Source organism: Lepidochelys kempii, chromosome 17, assembly GCF_965140265.1.
Source record: "Lepidochelys kempii isolate rLepKem1 chromosome 17, rLepKem1.hap2, whole genome shotgun sequence".
Classification (NCBI taxonomy): domain Eukaryota; kingdom Metazoa; phylum Chordata; order Testudines; family Cheloniidae; genus Lepidochelys; species Lepidochelys kempii.
The window spans coordinates 2,342,308-2,360,944 of NC_133272.1; the positions used below are offsets into that span (position 1 = coordinate 2,342,308).

General features: G+C 50.1%; 2 protein-coding genes across 9 annotated transcripts in view; one reads left to right on the forward strand and one right to left on the reverse strand.

Annotated features, from left to right (window-relative positions):
• TAOK1 (TAO kinase 1) overlaps positions 1–13,687 on the forward strand; it is a 144,766-nt gene extending 131,079 nt beyond the window's left edge. For 7 of the 8 annotated variants that reach the window (XM_073315978.1, XM_073315979.1, XM_073315974.1 and 4 more), the window contains one exon: positions 3,765–13,687. In XM_073315978.1, coding sequence (XP_073172079.1) covers positions 3,765–4,226 — 462 coding nt within the window. In that variant the 3' untranslated portion in view covers positions 4,227–13,687. Of the gene's footprint in view, positions 1–1,149; positions 1,255–3,764 lie in introns of all 8 variants that reach the window. The other variant, XM_073315982.1, reaches the window with a different exon arrangement.
• ABHD15 (abhydrolase domain containing 15) lies at positions 13,604–17,994 on the reverse strand. Its single transcript, XM_073316003.1, has 2 exons — positions 17,156–17,994; positions 13,604–14,698 (listed from the first exon to the last, which is right to left on the reverse strand). Exons 1-2 carry the CDS (start codon positions 17,992–17,994, stop codon positions 14,200–14,202), a joined length of 1,338 nt encoding a protein of 445 aa, XP_073172104.1. The 3' UTR covers positions 13,604–14,199.
• Between the last annotated feature and the right edge of the window lie 643 nt (positions 17,995–18,637).

Genomic DNA, 18,637 nt, shown 5'->3' on the forward strand with positions numbered 1-18,637 from the left:
GCTTTTGGCCTCAGTTACGATGAGAGGACGTTTAGCAAAGCTCCATTCAGGGAGGAGAAAGATAAGATCTTGGCATCCTTTTGCTTTAGCTTCTGTTGTTAGAACTGTTCTCAGGGCCAAGAGATCCTGCAGTATTTTTTTTTTTTAACTGATGTGCCTCTTTACAGTGATGTGTTCAGTCACTTACCACCTTTAAAGTAGGGTTGTAGCAACAAAATTAAATGGTTCAAACAGTAAGAGCCTGTATATCACAGACATGCACAATGCATATAATTAACAGCTAGCAGAGAAGTGCAAAGCTTGAGCTAACAGTGAGGCTGCATTCCTTGGGCTGCCTGGTTGGAGTTACTGCTGATTAGTGGCCACCCAGGAAAAAAATGGGGACCCATGTGGAATAAATGGGAATGTGCTGTTTCTCAAAGCGTTGTCCTTTCAGTTGTTGTAGGCTGTCTTGACTCTTTTGATGTGATATGATGTGTCCACATGCAGGCTAACTGAAGCTTTGACTTAGGACTGGAGACAAGTGTCGATTTTAAAATGCCTCTGTATTTTTATTGGTTGTCTCTAGCAAAGTACATAGAGCTTTGGCCCCTTCCCAGCAGAGCGCTATTTATTGTATGATGGTGCCCATCGCTCTAGGAATTGAGCAGTGTATGTGGCTTGGATGAAGGCAAAGGCATATACATAGCCAGCCTCCTCAGTTGGCATTTTTCCAATGGTGTAAGTTTCCTGGTGTGTCAGTAGTGAGCTTTGCCCTGTACACATGGGGAGTGTACATTCTAAAGATCTAGATGTATAATATGCTTCTCATGCTGCTTCAAGTACCTCGCCCAGCAAGACCCTCTGAACCTCTAAGTCATCTCTAGGTGATGTAGCTTTAACACAATGAAATGTACGAGTCCACATGTGCAATTGAATTGTATCTAAGTTCTGTTTTTAACTTTCAGCCTTCACCATGGCGTCACCTGCAGTGTTACGCATATCTATTATGTTGTATTTAAGGCAATGTTACTTCTGAAATAGAAATAGACTTTGCATTGATTGCAATAGTTTGGGCAGGGTCTGGGAAGCCTTGCTAAGCACAAATGCAAACAATTGTGAGTAAATAGATTTATTAAGGATCCTGAATATCCATGTTTCACAAAACAGGGTCGTTCTTCACAAACAGCGTTTGTGCTTGGGCTGCAGCCTGAGCTCTGGGACCCTCCCACCTCACAGAGTCCTAGAGCCTGAGTCTGAACATCTACACTACAGGTGAATAGCCCCTTAGCTCAGGCCCCTTGAGCCTGAGTCAGCTGGCACTGCTCAGCCGTGGCAGTTGTATATCTAAGGGATTGAGCAGCCAGCCATGTGAGCTTCACCATCCAGGTACAGGCAAATGAGTTAAGATTACATTGTGGCAGTCTTCTCTGAATATTCTTTGTAGCCGCTTTGCCCCCTGTGTGTTAAAAAGACATAACTAACAACAGTAATTTTAAAGAAACAACCTCTTCCTGTATTGTTTTTGTGGCTGAAATACAAGACTTGTTTGTCAGGACACCTAGGTTCTCTTCCCAGCTCTGCTACTTTGCACTGCCACTTCCCTGCTGTGTGTCTTTGTTTTCCTCACTTATAAAACAGGGGTGATTTCTTACCTAGTTCACAGGGAGGATGGGCCTTAATTCATTAATGTCTGTAAAGCTGTAAAGCTCTTTGCACTTTTCCAGATGGATGCTGCTGTCTAAATTCAAGAGATTATTAGCCTCTTAAAACTCGGCCGGGGGGGGGGGGGGAAGGAGAATATAGAGCCTGATTCTCTGATTCTTACTTATTGTAAAGCCCCTTTTTGTGTTAATAAGAAACAGACCCCGAATACATCACGTCTGGCTTTTTTTCTTCCTTGTTCCCCTCTTAGCTTGGACAGTGAAACTAACCCGGTCAGTTCTCTCCTGTTGGTGATGCTTGGGTTTCCAACACTGAAGGTTACTTCTTGGGGAATTCTGCGTCACTGCACGTGTGCAGAATTCATGCCCCCTCCAGATTTCTTTGCTTCCCCACAGAAAAATGACTTCTGGTAGGAAAGCAAAGGGAAGCTACAAGAGCGGTCATGTGCCCCTCCCCGGTAATGCAGGCAGGTCGGTTTGGGTGCCTAGAGCAGCTGGTAGAGGCGTAAATCAAGGCTCCTTTACATTGCCAGGGTGGTGTAAAGGACAGTGTGGCCTTATAGATGCTTATGGTGCTTTAGTGATTAGAACTGGTCTAAAATTCTTGGACTGAAAAATTTCCTATAAAAAGATGTGCTTCCCTGGCATATGCTGTCAGCCAGCCACTCCGTGGCTTTTAGGCAGAGTGAGCTGGCCGCCTGCCTAGCTTTTACCTGGCCTAAGCCTTACACAGGGAGCTAGATCCTTTACCTCATCAGGGCCCACACTGTTTCTCAAAGCCGCAAGAAATCAGCAAGTGAGGGAAGGCAGCATCTCAAACCCCAAATGGTGGAGGTGATGACTCATGCTGGAGCAGATTGTTTCCTGAATTGTAGATTAAACTACTGTACATATTCCCTGATTAAATGCCCTGAGAATGGTTACAAGCAAACAAGTGTTAATCTCCAGCACTTGTGAGTCCTGGGGCCCCTCTGGGGTGAGAGAGAGTCTCTCTTGTGGGAATGTTGTTGCTGAAAGGAGTGGAGATGTCGGCATGCAAGCAGAGTCAGTTTCTTTTTTCCCCCTTCCCTTCATTCTTTGTGACCAAGCCCAATAATGGCTTCTCCGTGGCATGGAGAAATAATGGAGCAATTGTTGGGTCTGAGTGTTTAACCCCAAGAATTTCCACAAGAGGAGATAATAAATCGCAGGCCAAAATTCACCCTTGCGCCAGGGGCCATCAGGAGGCTTGTGCACCATATTCCCTGTGCCTAAATGGCTGATGTCCATGCCTTGCACAAGGGCCATTAAAAAGTGATTTGCAGTGTTCTTACTGAAGAGAGACTGTGTCGTATCAAGAGCTGGAGATGCTCCCAACTCCGTTGGTCATTTGCAAATCATCCAGCTAATAATCTGCCCAGAATGCAGATATCTCCACCTACGTTACTGTTTTGTTTTTGAAGCGGGAAGAAGCCCCGTTGATCACATGTAAGAGAGAGCAGCAGGTTAATGAGACATTAGAAACCAATTTAGGAAAGGAGTAAGGTCAAAGTGATGAACATAAGCCAAAACCAATTGGAAGACTGGCTCTGAAGGGGAAAGCAGGCAGGTCTGTTAGTAAGTTGCCATTCTGAAGGAGAGTTGTTGTCACTAGATTCAGCTGACAACGGTTCAGACCAGTTGCTGTTGGATTGGTAGGTGACTGACAACCATGCAGTCGTTCTGCTTGAAGCACCTTGTCCCTAGGTCAGGGGGTGAGCAGTAGATTTTGCTGCTGCATCTTAGATTTGAAATCTGAGCTCGTGAAGACATAGATTTGGATTTGAATCCCAGAAGCCCTGATGTAATGTGTGAAACACCAGGAAATAGGATGGTGGAGCTCCTCACACCTGGGTTCCATCCCTGCTGTCCAGCCCCTCTCACTTTTTGGCGCCCAGGTCCACGTGTCCGAGAAACCCCAGATTGTTGTTTTGCATTCATAATGGAGAGTATGCCTCTGGCCCCTGCAGCTGATCTAGTCTTTGGCTGAACAGCAAGGCCAGGGATATGTAAACTCAGCCTTGCAATGAACCTGGTTGCGCTTGCTGTGTCTCTAAAGGTGTGCTGCTCCTACAGACTCCCTTTTCTCTTTCCTTCCCTCAGATTGAGGAGGAGATGCTGGCGTTGCAGAATGAGCGCACCGAACGGATACGAAGCCTGCTGGAGCGTCAAGCCCGCGAGATTGAAGCCTTTGATTCAGAAAGCATGAGGCTAGGTTTCAGTAACATGGTTCTGTCTAATCTCTCCCCCGAGGCGTTCAGCCACAGCTACCCGGGAGCTTCTGGCTGGTCCCACAATCCTACTGGGGGTGCGGGACCTCACTGGGGTCATCCCATGGGTGGCCCACCACAAGCTTGGGGCCATCCAATGCAAGGTGGACCCCAGCCATGGGGTCACCCCTCAGGGCCCATGCAAGGGGTACCTCGAGGTAGTGCTATAGGGGTCCGCAATAGCCCCCAGGCTCTGAGGCGGACTGCTTCTGGGGGACGGACGGAGCAGGGCATGAGCAGGAGCACAAGTGTTACTTCACAAATATCCAATGGTTCACACATGTCTTATACATAACTTAAACAGGAACTGCGGGTGGCAATTCCACCAGAGCTGTCTGCCAACAGAAACTGCCTACAGATGCATCCCAGCAGCCTCCTCAATGTGGGACTGCAGCGCGATGCTGGGTGACCATGGAGTATTGTATTCATTTTGTAAAGCACTCTGTTTTGTGTCTACTAACTGGGATGTCATAGTATTTGGCTGCAGGGTTTGTTTTTTTAATTTTTATGTTTTGGGGGGGGCCTGGGGAGGGGATCTAAGACATATATGCAACTAGTCAGAGAAGTTGGCTGTCGGTTATGGCATTGAAGCTGCACAAGGGCTCAGACTGCTTTAACCCCCGCTCCCTATAGAGTGTTGGGAAGAGTTCAAACCTTCTCTAATGTCCAAACCTCTTACCAGCCACCTGAGCAGACCAGGTGGGCTGAAAATAAGTCACTACCTGGCGGAGAAGCAGCTGTGTTTTCTGCCCATTGTTTATCATGAAATTGGCGACATTTCTAGGTGTAGCCTCAGGAAGAGAGGAATTAAAGGAACTGTAGGTGAGGTAGAGGGGCAAGAGGAAAGGCTTTGCTTGCTGAGATGACAGGGATCAACACAGACCCTTGCCACCCAAGTGCACGCTCTCTATTGCACTATGAGGTGAGCTTTCTCCAAGGGCATAGGTTGGCTTCCTGGGCACCACACTGGTAGATGTGTGTGCGGGGGAGGGCTGGAAATGTTTAAAATCCGGCTTAGCATCTTTGCACTCCCCTGGCTGTGCTGGTGGCAGGGGTGTCATGCTTTGGAGGAGGTTGGGAAGAAGAGCATAAATAATAAAAGAACACTTGTATGGCTAATACTGTGACATCTCACCTTAGCTAAGCATCAGAATAATTCGTGGAGCCCTAAATAGTTCTTTTGCTCTGTTCTTCAGAAACCTTGGACTTACAGCCAATCAATCTGAAATGCCAGAGGTATTTTGAAAGATGCCATAGTCACAAAATGCCATTGATCGGGGTTTTCATTACTACACTGCGTACACCAGTTTATTACCTTTTGGCTTGTTGCAATTTCCTGTTTACATGTTGAGTGTAGCCAACTGTTTCAATGTTTAGTTGCCATAGTGTACCAGGAGGAGCTGAGCCAATGACTCTTTACCAGCTGCTGACTAACCTACATCACCACTGTAGATCTTGCTGCATGTGAAGCTCCTTTGTATTATTTTGGTTGCCGCAGTACTTTACAATTTTACAGGCCATTGAGACTTTGTGATCATTTGGTAGCATGTCACACCACATGTAGGAAGCACTATTTCCAGATGGCTCTTATCAGAGCTGCTGTACTACTGAAAGGGAGCAAAAGAGGTTGGGGAGTAAATTAAAAAAAATTAAATTAAAAAGGTCAGAGAGTCTGAAAATAAATGGAATGACTTTTGTGGCTATGTCTCAACCCTTAATGTGTTGTGAAAGACTAGTACCAGTGGTGGGGAGTTCTGGGCAGGTCAGCACCATGAGATTCAGATGAGAATAGGTGGATTAAGCTTGGTTTGCGGTAGAGATTTTCTTCCTGGGGACTGACCAGCCAGAGTTCTTTGTAAATTACTTGCCTTGCACACTAATCATCTTGAAGAAAACACTAGCTGCTAACTCTAGGATTTGCATTTAACATGTTCATAGGGCTCACAAGCAGGGTTTTCCGAATGTGTTTGTCCATGTGACATGTTTATATAGAAATACTCCAATGTGTCGCTGCTGTTCAGTTTTCTCAACAGTGTGACATTCTTTTGTTAACTAAATTAAAATCCACTCCAGATCCTTAACTCTTAGCCAATGTCTGGTGAATCCAAACTTCAGGATTTCCAGTGTCTCGGTATATCATATCACTCGGAACAAAGATGGACATGATACCAAAATACATTTGATTAACCCTTTGGCAGGGCCTGGTAGTATTAACCGTGTTCGCAGAAGTTTGGGATGAGGCGGTGAAGCCACTGGGGAATACGCCCGTTGGTTACCCTGTAGGACAGGTATGTTTGGGACAAAGATGAACTCTCTGACTTCTTATTCCCCTTGAGACGCATCTCTGTGTGGGATGGATGTTTTCTCTTCTAGCTGTTCTTTTGCATTAAAATGTTCAAATGAAATTAAGGAAAATCACCTTCATTTTCCTGTTTTAAGAAAAAAAAAATCAAAAGCCAAACACCTATGTTGGATCTTACCACCTTGGGTTGGAGGGTGTATCCACAGCACGGTGCTAATATGCAATGTTTAGGGGTTCTCACCTACTCCTAATCCCAGACAGCAGCAGTGATGGAAACTGTACTTCACAATTCAGGGGTTTCATCCTTTTGCTTCTGTTATGGTTTGAATTTGGCCAAAGTCTCTGGCTTAAATTGAGCTACTTCAAGAAGAGTTCCCTCAAACCATCTCTTTGTGTAATGTAAAGCATGACTAAATGCTGGACCCAAATGATGTCTATCACATATTGGCTTTTTTGTTTCCAAAAAAATTGTGTAGTAACCATTTTTACATGTATATCATGTGCAGACCTGGACTATTCCAATGAGTTAATATTTTAATTAAAATAGTTTGCAAAAACTGATTCAGATCAACTGGTATAAGTGTGTGTCTCTGTGTGTACATGTGGGGAACAGAACCTACCTTCCGAATGAGTTTGATCTCAAGAGTTGTTTCCCAATTACTCAGTTGTTGTAATCTGTGGGAATTGCTTCATATTGTGTAGTGGAGGTATATGAGGTAAATTAGTGTATATATAATGTGATATCTTATAGGTATCATATATATCACATTCAAAGCTTTGTGACATATATGTATAAATATAAAATCAAAATATTCCAGAGACGCAAACGCTTTCTGAATCAGTTTGCAAACTCCATTTTAAAAAAATTAAAACTAAGTACTTCACACTGTACTATACCCTCTCACTCACGCTGCCGTGCTGTACTGTACCCTCCCTCCCTCCCACGCCGCCGCGCTGAACTGTACCCTCCCTCCCTCCCACGCCGCCGCGCTGAACTGTACCCTCCCTGCCTCCCACGCTGCCGCGCTGTACTGTACCCTCCCTCCCTCCCACGCCGCCACGCTGTACTGTACCCTCCCTCCCACGCCGCCACGCTGTACTGTACCCTCCCTCCCACGCCACCATGCTGTACTGTACCCTCCCTCCCTCCCTCCCACGCCGCCGCGCTGTACTGCACCCTCCCTCCCTCCCTCTCACGGCCCCGCACTGTAATGTACCCTCCCACCCACCCTCCCACGCCGCTGCGCTGTACTGTACCCTCCCTCCCAGTCACATCCCCGCGCTGTACTGAACCCTCCCATCCACCCACTCACGGCCCCGCACTGTAATGTACCCTCCCTCCTACCCACCCTCTTATGCCGCCGTGCTGTACTGAACCCTCCCACCCACCCTCTCACGCCGCCGCAGTGTACTGTACCCTCCCTCCCAGTCACGCCCCCGCGCTGTACTGAACCCTCCCATCCACCCACTCACGCTCCAACCAGGGCTTTAAAAATACTGTTGTTTGTAAATTGTGAAAACTACTCCCAGTGTCTCAGCAAGATGCTAGTTTTCCATCTTCTATGTGAGGATTAACACTGGGAAAATGTCTCTGTGTATATTACTTTACAATTTTTATGACAGTATTTTAAAATACTGGTGCCAGCTTGACACCTACTGTATATTATTCTGTGTGTTTGTTTTTTTCCCCTTTGCAGAGACCTTAAATTTTAGTCCAGAGGTGCAATAGCAGGAGAGTTGGCATTTTTCACCTCTTTAATCATATTAGACTTCTTTTGATTTTGTTAATTAAAATCAGTGCAAGGGACCTTTGTTTGTTGTGGTGTCTGGAAAACAGAGGCCACCTCTCCCTTCCCCATTGAATGTTGTGCACTTAATTCCTTGGACACAACACTGGAACTTTCACCTGCATTCAGTCTAACCTGTAAACTACAAAGGGGATGAAAACCAAACACGGGACCGTGCAGTAACAAAGCATTGAACGGGGAAGTCCCTGTGGACATTTCTTATCTACAAGTCCTGCCTTGGGGCAGACTAGAGCTGCTGTACTTTCAGTACATCCTCAGTTCATTGTCAGTCCAGTGCACAGAGTACATGGTGCTGGATACTGGAATAATACTGCTTATTCTCACAAAGGGGAAAATGGCCTGTTGAACTCAAAACCTTGATCCTGTCCACTCTTCGTTGGCGAAAATAAATTGTATTATATCAGTACCTACTGTTACTCTGTTACATACGCACCTCTCTCTGGAGAGAGATCTAATACTATCTCCTTTGTATCTGTTTATATACTCTCTGTGTGTGCACACAACTCGTGCTCTGCCTTTCTGTCAGGGCACTTAGCAGTCCCTCAGCTGATAAGCGGACAGGACAGTTTGTTCAGCAGGGCTGTGTTAGGGGGAGGATGTGAGCAGAAGTGCACAAGGGTTGAATGGAGTGGGCAAGCCCTGGTTTAAATCCTGCCCTGTGTTTTGCAGGCTGTTGGAGGGTTGTGTAGCTGCTGCGGGCGTGTACAAGGAGGGACGAGCGCTCATGAAGGGTACGGCACAGTTAGAAGGCAACGCAGAAAGCAGGGTTGCGTAGCACTATGGAGGTGGCATGGAGAGCTGCTGGTGCTGTTCGACGTATGCTTGGAGTCAGTGTGCTGGGAGGAAAGGCGGCGGTACATAAGAGTGAAATGCGCCACAGGCTGAGCTCAGAATCCCTAGGGGTGGTTCATCTCAAAAGATCACAAACCCCGTATAGTCTTCATTAACCTTCTACATTTCTGGTTCAGCTGCCACTAACTATAAACACTGCTCTCTGCACCTTTGTTGCTGTTCCATGTGCATTAAGCTAAGGCCAAAACATAAGATAAAACTGTGAAGTTACTTCTTATTAGCTCCATTCTTTATCCTTCTCCTCACCCATTCCTTCCAGAGCATGGGCACGTGTCTCTAAGTCTGGTTCCCCACCAGCAGTGGACAGTGTGATGGGAACAACATCATTTTCTTCCTTGATGCCAGTTCTGTGTGCCCATGTAACGCTGCAGGCTTCTGAGTGATGGGGTAACAGCTGGTCAGAGACAGCCCTTAGAACCTGATCTTCTAGGCCTGGAAACCTTCTGCAGAGTCCTGGCATCTCTCCTCCCCACCCCACCCACCCTTGGATAGCCGTGAGGCTTCTGGCAGTTTGGGGAGAGGTGGTCTGTTCATGCATGTGTCAGGTCAGAGTTGCACATATGAAGGGCATCTCCTTTGTTAGTGGGAGGTGTTCCTGCAGTCTCAGACCTCGCTAGCGTAACAGCATGCCACGCATAAGGTGTGTCTTCCTCTTGGTGTGTGTGGATGCTCATGGCAGTGGTGTGTACATACCAAAGGGAAACCCCCAAACAACTGTTCTTGTGGGTTATAGTTACTCTCAGCAGTGTGGTTGCTTTGAAAGCAGGTTTGTAACCTTTTTCAGTGTCTCCAACAAGCTTTTGGCTTCCCTAAACTGTCAGCAGGAGTGTCTGTTCTTTTAAAACTGTCTATGCTCCTGGTTTAAAAACCATGGGACGGTTCCAGTCCCGCACTCCCCTGGACTCCAGTCAGATTGTGAGCTTAGAAGTGGGTTTTGTGTCCTTAAGAAAGGTTGGTGCCCGTAGCAAGAATTTGGGATTGACGTGTGTCTTGCTGTGTTCATTTGAGTTTGCACTGTCCGGTTTCATTTCCGTAGGAGCCAGTGAAGAAATGTTTGCGAGACTGTGCTTAGGGGTGCAGGGGGCTGTCAGATCTGGGAAGAAGCCAGCTGACTTAATGGTTTTATTAAAACATTACTCCAAAAGAGAGACGGGTACGGATAACCCTGATTCCTGTTGTGTAAAAGAACTCAACCAGTTGGGCCTGTCAGGGTCACTCACATGCCTGGGATACCCCATTCTCAACCCTTGGCTAAATGCTGGAGGAAAAAAGCCTGGCTCAGCTAGAGAGGGCTGGGTAAATAACGCATACAGCAGCAGCAAACAAGCAGCTGGCCCAAGCTGTGGGCCTCTGAATGCTTGTGCTTTTGGAGGTACATTTACCCACCTATCTGCCATCTAGCCATGTTCTGTAAATCCAGGGTTAGCCCCTCTGAATACACACGCTCAGCCTGGAGGTCTGGAGGTGGTCTGCCAACGAGAGATGGGCATTCCACCACACAATGTGCACAAAATCAGGGGTATCTCCTGTCCCCTGACTTACCGCTCCCGGTACGGGTACCTCAGAACATGCACCGTTCGCATTTTCACTGGCAATTGGTTTAATGATTGTGAGTGAAAATATTGTAATTATCTGTAAATATGTAGTTAACAAATTGACCTAGTTCCTGTATTTTTTAAGTTTTTGTACTAAAGTTTATAGATACAGTATGTGCCACCTAGAGAGGAGCTACTGTCATTGCCAGCTGTAGCCCAGCCTGCATTTAACCCCTTAAATCGCCTGTGTGACACTAAGGATTCATGCTGAAATATTGTAAGGGCCGGGGGGAGATAAGGGGGAATAATGACTTAATTTGCTGTCCAGGTGGAAATGCTTCTGGAACTAACAAAACATGATTGCTCCATATCTTTTATATTCACCATTTAAGTTGGGTCCCCTGGGTTTTAGATGCGTGTATGCAAAACCTCTGCCCTTTCAGTCTAAATGCAAAGTGCGGTGATGTGGACAGTGCAAAGGATAGAAGTGTTGGCTTGGAGCTTTTTCTGGGGCTGAAACTCACATAAACTAAGCCCAATTTCTCGCTATCCCTTTCAACAGCACCCTTTTCTCTTACTTACAGAATTGTACAGAAAATACATATTCCCCCCACCCCCTGAACGTGTTTTGATGTCAGGATAATCTAAAGAGCACGTAAACCGTTGGAGAAGAAATTAATTTTATGGAGCTCGTTGCCTGCTTTTAGTGCCAGTATAACACATTTCTATGGCAACTCTGAGCTCAGCAGAGTTTGGAAATGAGCACACAGTTGTTAATGAACTGAAGTATGTAATCGCTGCTTTTGCATGGCTTGGCAGCAGTGTTAGATTAGGGCCACCTGAAAGCATTGGAGGCAAATTCTTGATTGGAAATGGTCATTTGCTTAAGTTTCCCTTGACTAAATGCATAGCCAAGGCATGGTGTGTGCTCCTAGAAATTGCATGTGGTCAAGGAATGGAATATGCAGAGGTGGGGGACAGTTTTCTGCTATCGAGCAGGCTCTCCTTGTAGACTGGTGGGTGTACTCCCACTGCCCTGCTTGCAGATGCTTATGTGGTTGAGATGTAGGCTACAGCTGGCTTGCATTGTAGTTTTTGTTTTCAACACTCATTACTAAATTAGAGAGTCTTTTCCCTTGGATTGCATATGAATGAAATAATCTCACACACCTCACTTGTCCCACCTTCACTGAGTATCTCATAGTGTAAGCAAATCTGCAACCCTGGAATAGCTCTGAGAGCTAGAGGTCTACAAGAAAAGAGGGTTTCATGACCACTAGAGAGACCAGTCTTTGGAAGATGTTTGTTTCCCTGGAGGCTGTTGGGATGTGAAATCTTCAAGACACTGACAGGATCAAGGAAGGGAGGAAATGCAGAGATGGGGAGGCATGGATGGTGGGTGTGGTTTCTGGCAGTCAAAACCACCTGCTTCCTTTCTTCAACCTTCCTTTTTCTCCTAATCCCTCTCAGCTCTCACCTGAGCTTGCTTAGAAGAGGGATACTTTATCTGACCAAACCAACTGAAATGGGGGGTGGGTCTGATGTAAATAAATTAACACTAAAAATCAAATATAGTGCATACTACATAAACAAAAGGCTATACCGACTTGAAAATTGTAAATGCTGAAGTTTTTATTAACACTTGGGTTGCTAAAATTCCTATTTATGTTATTCCATGGAAATCATTAACCCATTTAAAACTTAAGGCGAACAGTTATGAAAATGCCAGATTGCCAGGAGGACTTTAGCTGTCAGAGCCCCCTTGGTTTCGTACACAAGAGAGGTAGCACAACTTGCATTAAGAAGGTAGGAGAAGGCTGTGTGAGGTGTGTATAGTGTATATTTTTAAAAATAGCTTGCTTGTATTGTGAAGACTTTAAAGATAAACTTGAGAATTCTAACATAACTATTAACAAATTTAACATAAGTTATCCCACTGGGTTCGGAGCGTCTTGAATGTATAATCTTTTTGTAACCCAGAATGATTTATTCTTCTACCAGTCAGCCAGACATCTTATTTATATGTTTAATTTTGTATATCAATTTTTCTTTTGTTTTCATGATTTCCAGCATGCGTCTGTTTGGTTGTTTGCACAAGTATTGTGTAAACTAAAAGAAATTTTAACTTGAACCTGGCATTTTTACTTTCTCGGATATTCTTCCTCCACACTTTTTGGGTGAACCTGGGGGGGTGTATTTTCCGTTTGCAGCTTCCGGGGGAATGCCTGGTCTTTTGCCAGTCATCTAAAATGCTCCACTGTCAGTTGCTTTAAAAGAAAATGCAAATGTCACCTTATCAGTCCTAGGCAGCGCACGGGGAGGAGGGCAAGTGCACACCTGTAGCAGCACAAACCTGCGTTTGGTTGCAAAACGAAGGCAAAGCTTGGCTTTAACTAGATAGCTGCAGAGCTCCCCTAAGTCCCACGTGTTCTCGCCACAGCCCTGACACAGGCACAGCTGCCATGACCTGGGGTGGGAGCTTTGCTGGCTTGAGGGCTGCTGCCGGTAGCCAGGTTCCCACAATGATAGTGGGAGTTAAAATAACTGTGTCCCTCTTGGCTGCCACCTGTGGGGTCATTGTTACACCCCTTGCTGTGTGCCTGCTAACGTGTGAGTGGGAAGAGGGATGCTCACAGACACCAATTAATGTGTTTGCTCCCCTCCTCCCTCTCTCCCCCCACCGTTTCCCTAACAACCTTCAGCTCGTGACCAAGAACTCTTCCCCAAGGCCCCAGCCTCTGTCCTTGGCCAGTAGAGGGCTCATTCATTCTGGGGCATCGGGAGTGGAGGTGTAAACACGGCTTTAACAAAGCAAGGCCAGGAGCCGGGCATCACTTTATCATGGGTGGTGCTGCGCACGCCGTTATACTGAATAGAGGCCTGAGACTTCCAGGCCCAATTCCTACAGGGATGGATCACCAAGGGTTAAAACAGGGTGTGTCTGTTTGCACCAGCTGGGATGGGTGAGTCTAAAGGTGTGCATTTTCCTTTTGGTAGAAAAGGCCACAAGCACTAACTGATAAGGCTTCTTGTACAGTATATTGTCAGTATTCCGGTATCCTTCCGGTTCACCATACATTAGCGCTCATATATAACCTGTATTAATTGTATAGATTGTGCATTTAAAGCTGTTACCGAGTTGTCAGAAAATAAGAGAAGAGAAAATAAGGTCGTATGTAATATTTTGTTTGTAAGTATCCTTTGTAACAGAGCAAAGGAAATGTTAAAAAATCAACTGTAATAAAGTAATTTTAGTACATGGAGCGTCTGCTGCAGGTTTTGAAAGGTGAGGAGAGGAGGAGAGCGCCTGAGGATCATGGTGTGGGCTTCGCATCTCCCCTGAACGCTGTTCCTTCAGCAGCACGGTGCTCTCCCATGGTAGGGGCCCAATGAGATTGCTTTGACCCGGGGGCACTTTCCCATCCCAGCACACTCAGGCTGGTCGCTGGGAAGTGTGTGCTCGTGGAGTTTCATAGGCAGAAGGGGAGGATCAGTTAGCCATGCCCAGCCCTGAGAGTGCGCAGCCTGGGCCATTTCCAGTGTGGTGGGAACACACCAGTCATGTCAGCCCCATGGGCTTTCGACGGTCTGCTCCTGTGGGGAGGGGACGGTAGGGCCTTTGTGTACAGCGCCTGCCATCCTGGTGTGAGCGCGCAAGAGGGCTGGGGAAGGCTGTGCAACGGGGGGGTGACTGTACAGCGCTGCATGGCCCTTGGACAGCCTCTCCTAGGAACGCTATGCAGAGGTGCTAGTCGCAGAACCTGCCCGGCGCTACCTGGTGTAGGACCTCTGCCAGCTGAAGATCTCCTGGAGGTGGCAGGCAGCGGAGGAAGCCTCTCTCTTCTGCAGGACACTCCTCCTGCACCGGTGCAGCCCCTTCAGCCTCTCCTCCGCCCGGAAGAACTCCGCGACGGCCATGAAGTACTCCAGCGTCATCCCGTGGCTCCAGGAGCAGGGTCCCTCCTTCAGGAAGCCGCAGTGCCCGCCATGCGGCGTCAGCAGCAGGAAGAAATAGGGGCTGCTGTGGAAGAGCTCCATGGGGAGAGTGCTGGCCGGAGGTCCCCGGACGGGGTCGTCAGCGCTGCAGATGCACAGCACTGGGACGGCTGCCTCATCCGCATCCCGGAGGGGCTCGTTGCGATCCCAATAAGCATCCCAGGTGACGGGGTGCTTCTTGGTCTGGCAGAAGAGGGTTTCCTCGAATTCCCGGAGTGAGCGGCTCCTGAACAGCCTGCCCATCTCCACCGCCTCTGCCAGCGCGGTGGCATACCTAGGAGGGACAAAGGCAACAGGCCAGGGCACGGCTCACATGGAGTGGCTGTGTCCTTCTCATTCACCAGAACATCGCTGCCCCCTGCTGGATGCTCTCAGATTTCTCAAGTGTTTCACGCTGGAGACGCATGTCCAACGGCTGCCATAGCTGGCTAGTGGCACTGCCCTGCAGCGGTTCTGGGGTCAGAGCTCCTGAATCCTACCTCCAGTGCCTAATCTGTGTGGCTTAGTGGGGGCCTGAAGCAACAACATGGCAGGGGTGCTAGATACCATGGTGATGGGCATGTTACAAATGCCTGGCTGGGCCATGGTGTTCGTGTGCATCCGCCCCTGTGTTTGTGACACACTCAGTCTGCATAAGGTCTCTGAACTCCTCTCTGTATCCTCCCTGGGCCCCAACCGGGGGAGCTGGGTGCAGCTGGGTCCAGGGTGCCCTGCTTCTAGCCCATGCCACCCAAACCTACAGCCAGTTAGTGCCGCAGGTGCATGTGCCCATTTAATGCCTCTGCTTTTGCAGTCCCTGCCCGTTCAGATCGGAAGGGCCCCACGGCAGCTGTTGTTGGGGCAGGGGTGGCCTGGGGGCTCTGTGGGTCCAGCCCTTCCCTGCTGCCGGAAAGGAGGGGGCGTTGCTCTGCAGTTTCTCGCTCGTTTGTCATTTTGGTCACTTGGGTTGGAAACCATAGCGACAAGGAGAATCTTAGCACCTGGCCTCCCGTACATGGCTCTGGTTTCCATGCCAGCAGGCTGAGGCTGCTGCAGCATGAGAGTGTGGGACATGGAGAGCAGGCGGGCGGGCCAAGCTGTGCGTGAGGAACCCCACCACCGCCCCAGCTGAGTATGGTATCCAACGCGCTACCCCTAAGGGCAGGGCATCCCTGGCTCTCCAGCTGCCCGTGGCAATGGAGCCCTGGCCAGTCCCTGGCTCCCGCATGCAGAGCATGGGACAAGGGACTCCGTGCAACCCAGAACGATAACCATCCAATTCAGGAGCACAAGCGTCCCCCTGCCTCTGGGCTGGGCTCCTGCGCATGGCTTTCTCCCTCCCCAGGGAGTGGTGACTTTCCTTCCTTCCCCCAAGAAGGTGCCCCTTTGGAGCGGGCCCAGTGGCCTCCCTAGCACCCCCTGAGGTAGCACCCGGCGCCGTTGGACTTCTCCATATTCCTGGAATTGTCCATTGATGGTTCCCAGGCTGCATTGCAGCTGGGGCTCTTCCTCAGAGCAGACGGGGGGGGGCACTTAAGGAAATGAGGTGCAGACAGGCAGCATCAGCCCCAATCAGGTGCCCCCAGTAGCAGACTGGCCAAGGGGAGCCGTGAGGTTCAGCGGGGTCCTGCTGCCATTCGGAAGCTGTTTGCCTTGACTCTGCTAGAAGGGAGGATTTTGAGATGGCATGGCTGCCCTTCCGCAGCTTGTCCAGGGCCTGCTCTACACACAGTCTCCCCAGATAACTCAGTTGCGGTGTCACTCTGGTAACAGCCCTGGGGTGGACACAGTTCTAGAGGGGTCAAGGGGGCTTACACCTGTGTAGCTTATTCCCCTCCCCTATGGGACTAGCCAGGCTGCTGCAAAGCACCTTTATACCAGTGTAGCCAGTCCCACAGGCGGGGCCTGAACTGCTGTACCAGTACAGTCCATCATACACCAGCTTGGTGCCAGGAGCCCTCAGCGGGGCTGGGCTGAGCAGTTTACCCCAGGGCAGATCCATCTCTGTGGAGAGCTGAGTAGTGGTTTCTGGGCAGAGACATAAAACTTCAGCAGAACTATTTCAAACTCCGGCAGGCTGGTGGGTGTTGGCTTGGGACTAGCTGAGGCAGTGAACTTAGCTTCCCTTGCTGCCCGGCTCCAGGGAGTTTTGACTGAAGGTTTTAAATTGGGTCTGGGGCATTTCTAATGTGCCCGTCAGCACTGGAACAAGGTGACTTTGCTTTCAACAATTCCCCCAACACTCACCTGCAGGGGCTGTCAGCTGGCCCTGCCTCGCTGGCTCCTCGCAGTGCCGCGAGACGGGCTGCCCTCCGTGCTCAGAGGAGCGAGTGTTGCTGGTGAGCTGCTCTCATCTGTTGGGCCTCACGGCTCCCGCCTACGCGCTCCCTGCTCTCTCCAGCTACCTGCGCAGCCTCTGCACGTCTTATCCCCTCACCCACGGGCTCCGTAGCCACCCGATCCAGCCAGACGCGAGTTAATGTGGTTGTGAAAGTGCAGGCTGGTGCCAAGCAAGTTTCCCATGTGCTGACCTGCTGGTGCCCCTCAAGCCTGATCTGCAGCCCCTTGTTACCCCACCCCTGGGATCCTCAAATCTACCCCAAGCCTGCCCTACGCCACCCCTGCCCGCCACCCCAGCTCTGCCAAAGAACTTTGTCCCTGTTCTGTCTGCCCCACTGCCCTGCACTCTTGCCACCTCAGTCTGAAGAAGTGCAGCCAAGAGGGCAGGGGAGGGGCTTGGGAAAGTACCCACCTGCTGAGGCCTCGTTTCTGGTGCAGCAGCAGACTCCACTCATACAGCCAGGGGCACCCGGTCTCCAACCACTCCTGGCACCTGAACACAGGCGAGATGCAAGCTGCTGCAGCCAGGTAGCTGGAGGAGCCGCACTCCCCCAGGTAGGAGAGGAGCAGGCCGGAGCCCGAGCCCTCACTCACGGCACAGAGCGAGGAACCCGGCTGCCGCACATGGATGTATGTCACTGCCTCCTTGAGGTCGCCTGGGTCCCCGAAGGCCTGCAGCTTCAGGCTGGCAAGCGGGCTGCCGTTGTGCCCCCTGCGGTTGAAGATGACGGGCTTGTAGCCCTGCTCCAGGGCCAGCAGGCAGAGGTGCAGGACGCCCCTGGTGACCTTGCCGGAGGCATTGGGGAGGACAAGCAGCACCGGGGCGATGCCAAAGGCAGTGGTCGCTCTACTTCGCTTGCCGGCACCACGGGGCCCCAGGACCCAGTCCAGGGCTACCAGGCCCCCATCGGCCAGCTGCAGGAGCTCCCGGGCCAGCTCCGGCTGGTGGGCAGCGGGGAAGAGGAGCTGGAACATGGTCTGGAGCTGAGGCCAAGTCCTCCACAGCCAGCGCCCGCTCTGCAGGGCAGCGCCCCGCTGTAGGCTCCTCAGCAGGCTCTGGGCCAGGGCCGAGGGTTTGCAGATGAGCCTGCAGTGCCCTGCCCCGGGCCCCTCCTCCCTAATGACATCGTCCCCATCTTCTTCCTCGCCTGCACCCGTCGGCTCCCGGCCTGGCCCCCAGAGCTCCCTGGCTAGGAGGCAGAGAAGGGCTAAAGCCAAGGCCCAGGCCGCAAGGCTCCCTAGTGCCAGCATCAGGTGCCTCTCCCGGCTGGGGAAGAAGTGTCTCCCGGAGCCCCCCTGCGTGGGCTCTGCATCAGCCCCCCTCGTTACTGAGCAAATAATGGATTTGTTTGAGGGCGAGTGTGCTGATTGGATGGGGGTTGTGCAAGCGTTAACCCTGCCCCTGCCAGGCGCTCTCCCCAGGGCCCTGGCTAGCTGCCTTGAGGATCCTGCCTCTTTCCACCCCAGCTGTGGCTAGCAGAGAGCTTGCCCCATTCTCCTGCTCGGCCCCTGCTCCTCATGCAGGGAACGAGCGGCTCAGTTCCTGGGGTGGGTGAGCGCTATGCAGAGCTGTTACATGGAGCCCTGGAGGGGTCAGCCCTCTGCCCGCCTGGCAGCAGAGGATGGGGCTCATGCAGGAGTAACCAGACCAAGTGCATTGACCGGGCCACACTGGAGTTCAGGTGAGATGAGCGCATGGCTCTTGTAGCCTAACCCCACTGCTGGCCTGCCGCTGTATTGCCCCACGGCCCAGCTGCGGGGGGAGGGTGGGGGTTCTCATGGAGAGGTCTAGGCTGCTGGGAATTTTCCATAGCCAAGCACTCTGCCCCGTGTGACTGGCACAGAAATGGAGCCATTATACCCTGCACCTGCCCTTATGGGCCCCTGAGCACCA

Excerpts from the sequence above, each read along its gene's own strand:
- ABHD15 (XM_073316003.1), bottom strand. The coding sequence starts at position 17,994 with ATGCTGGCACTAGGGAGCCTTGCGGCCTGGGCCTTGGCTTTAGCCCTT. Across the intron at positions 14,699-17,155 it reads CAGAAACGAGGCCTCAGCAG|GTATGCCACCGCGCTGGCAG; the intron begins GTGGGTACTTTC and ends TGTCCCTCCTAG.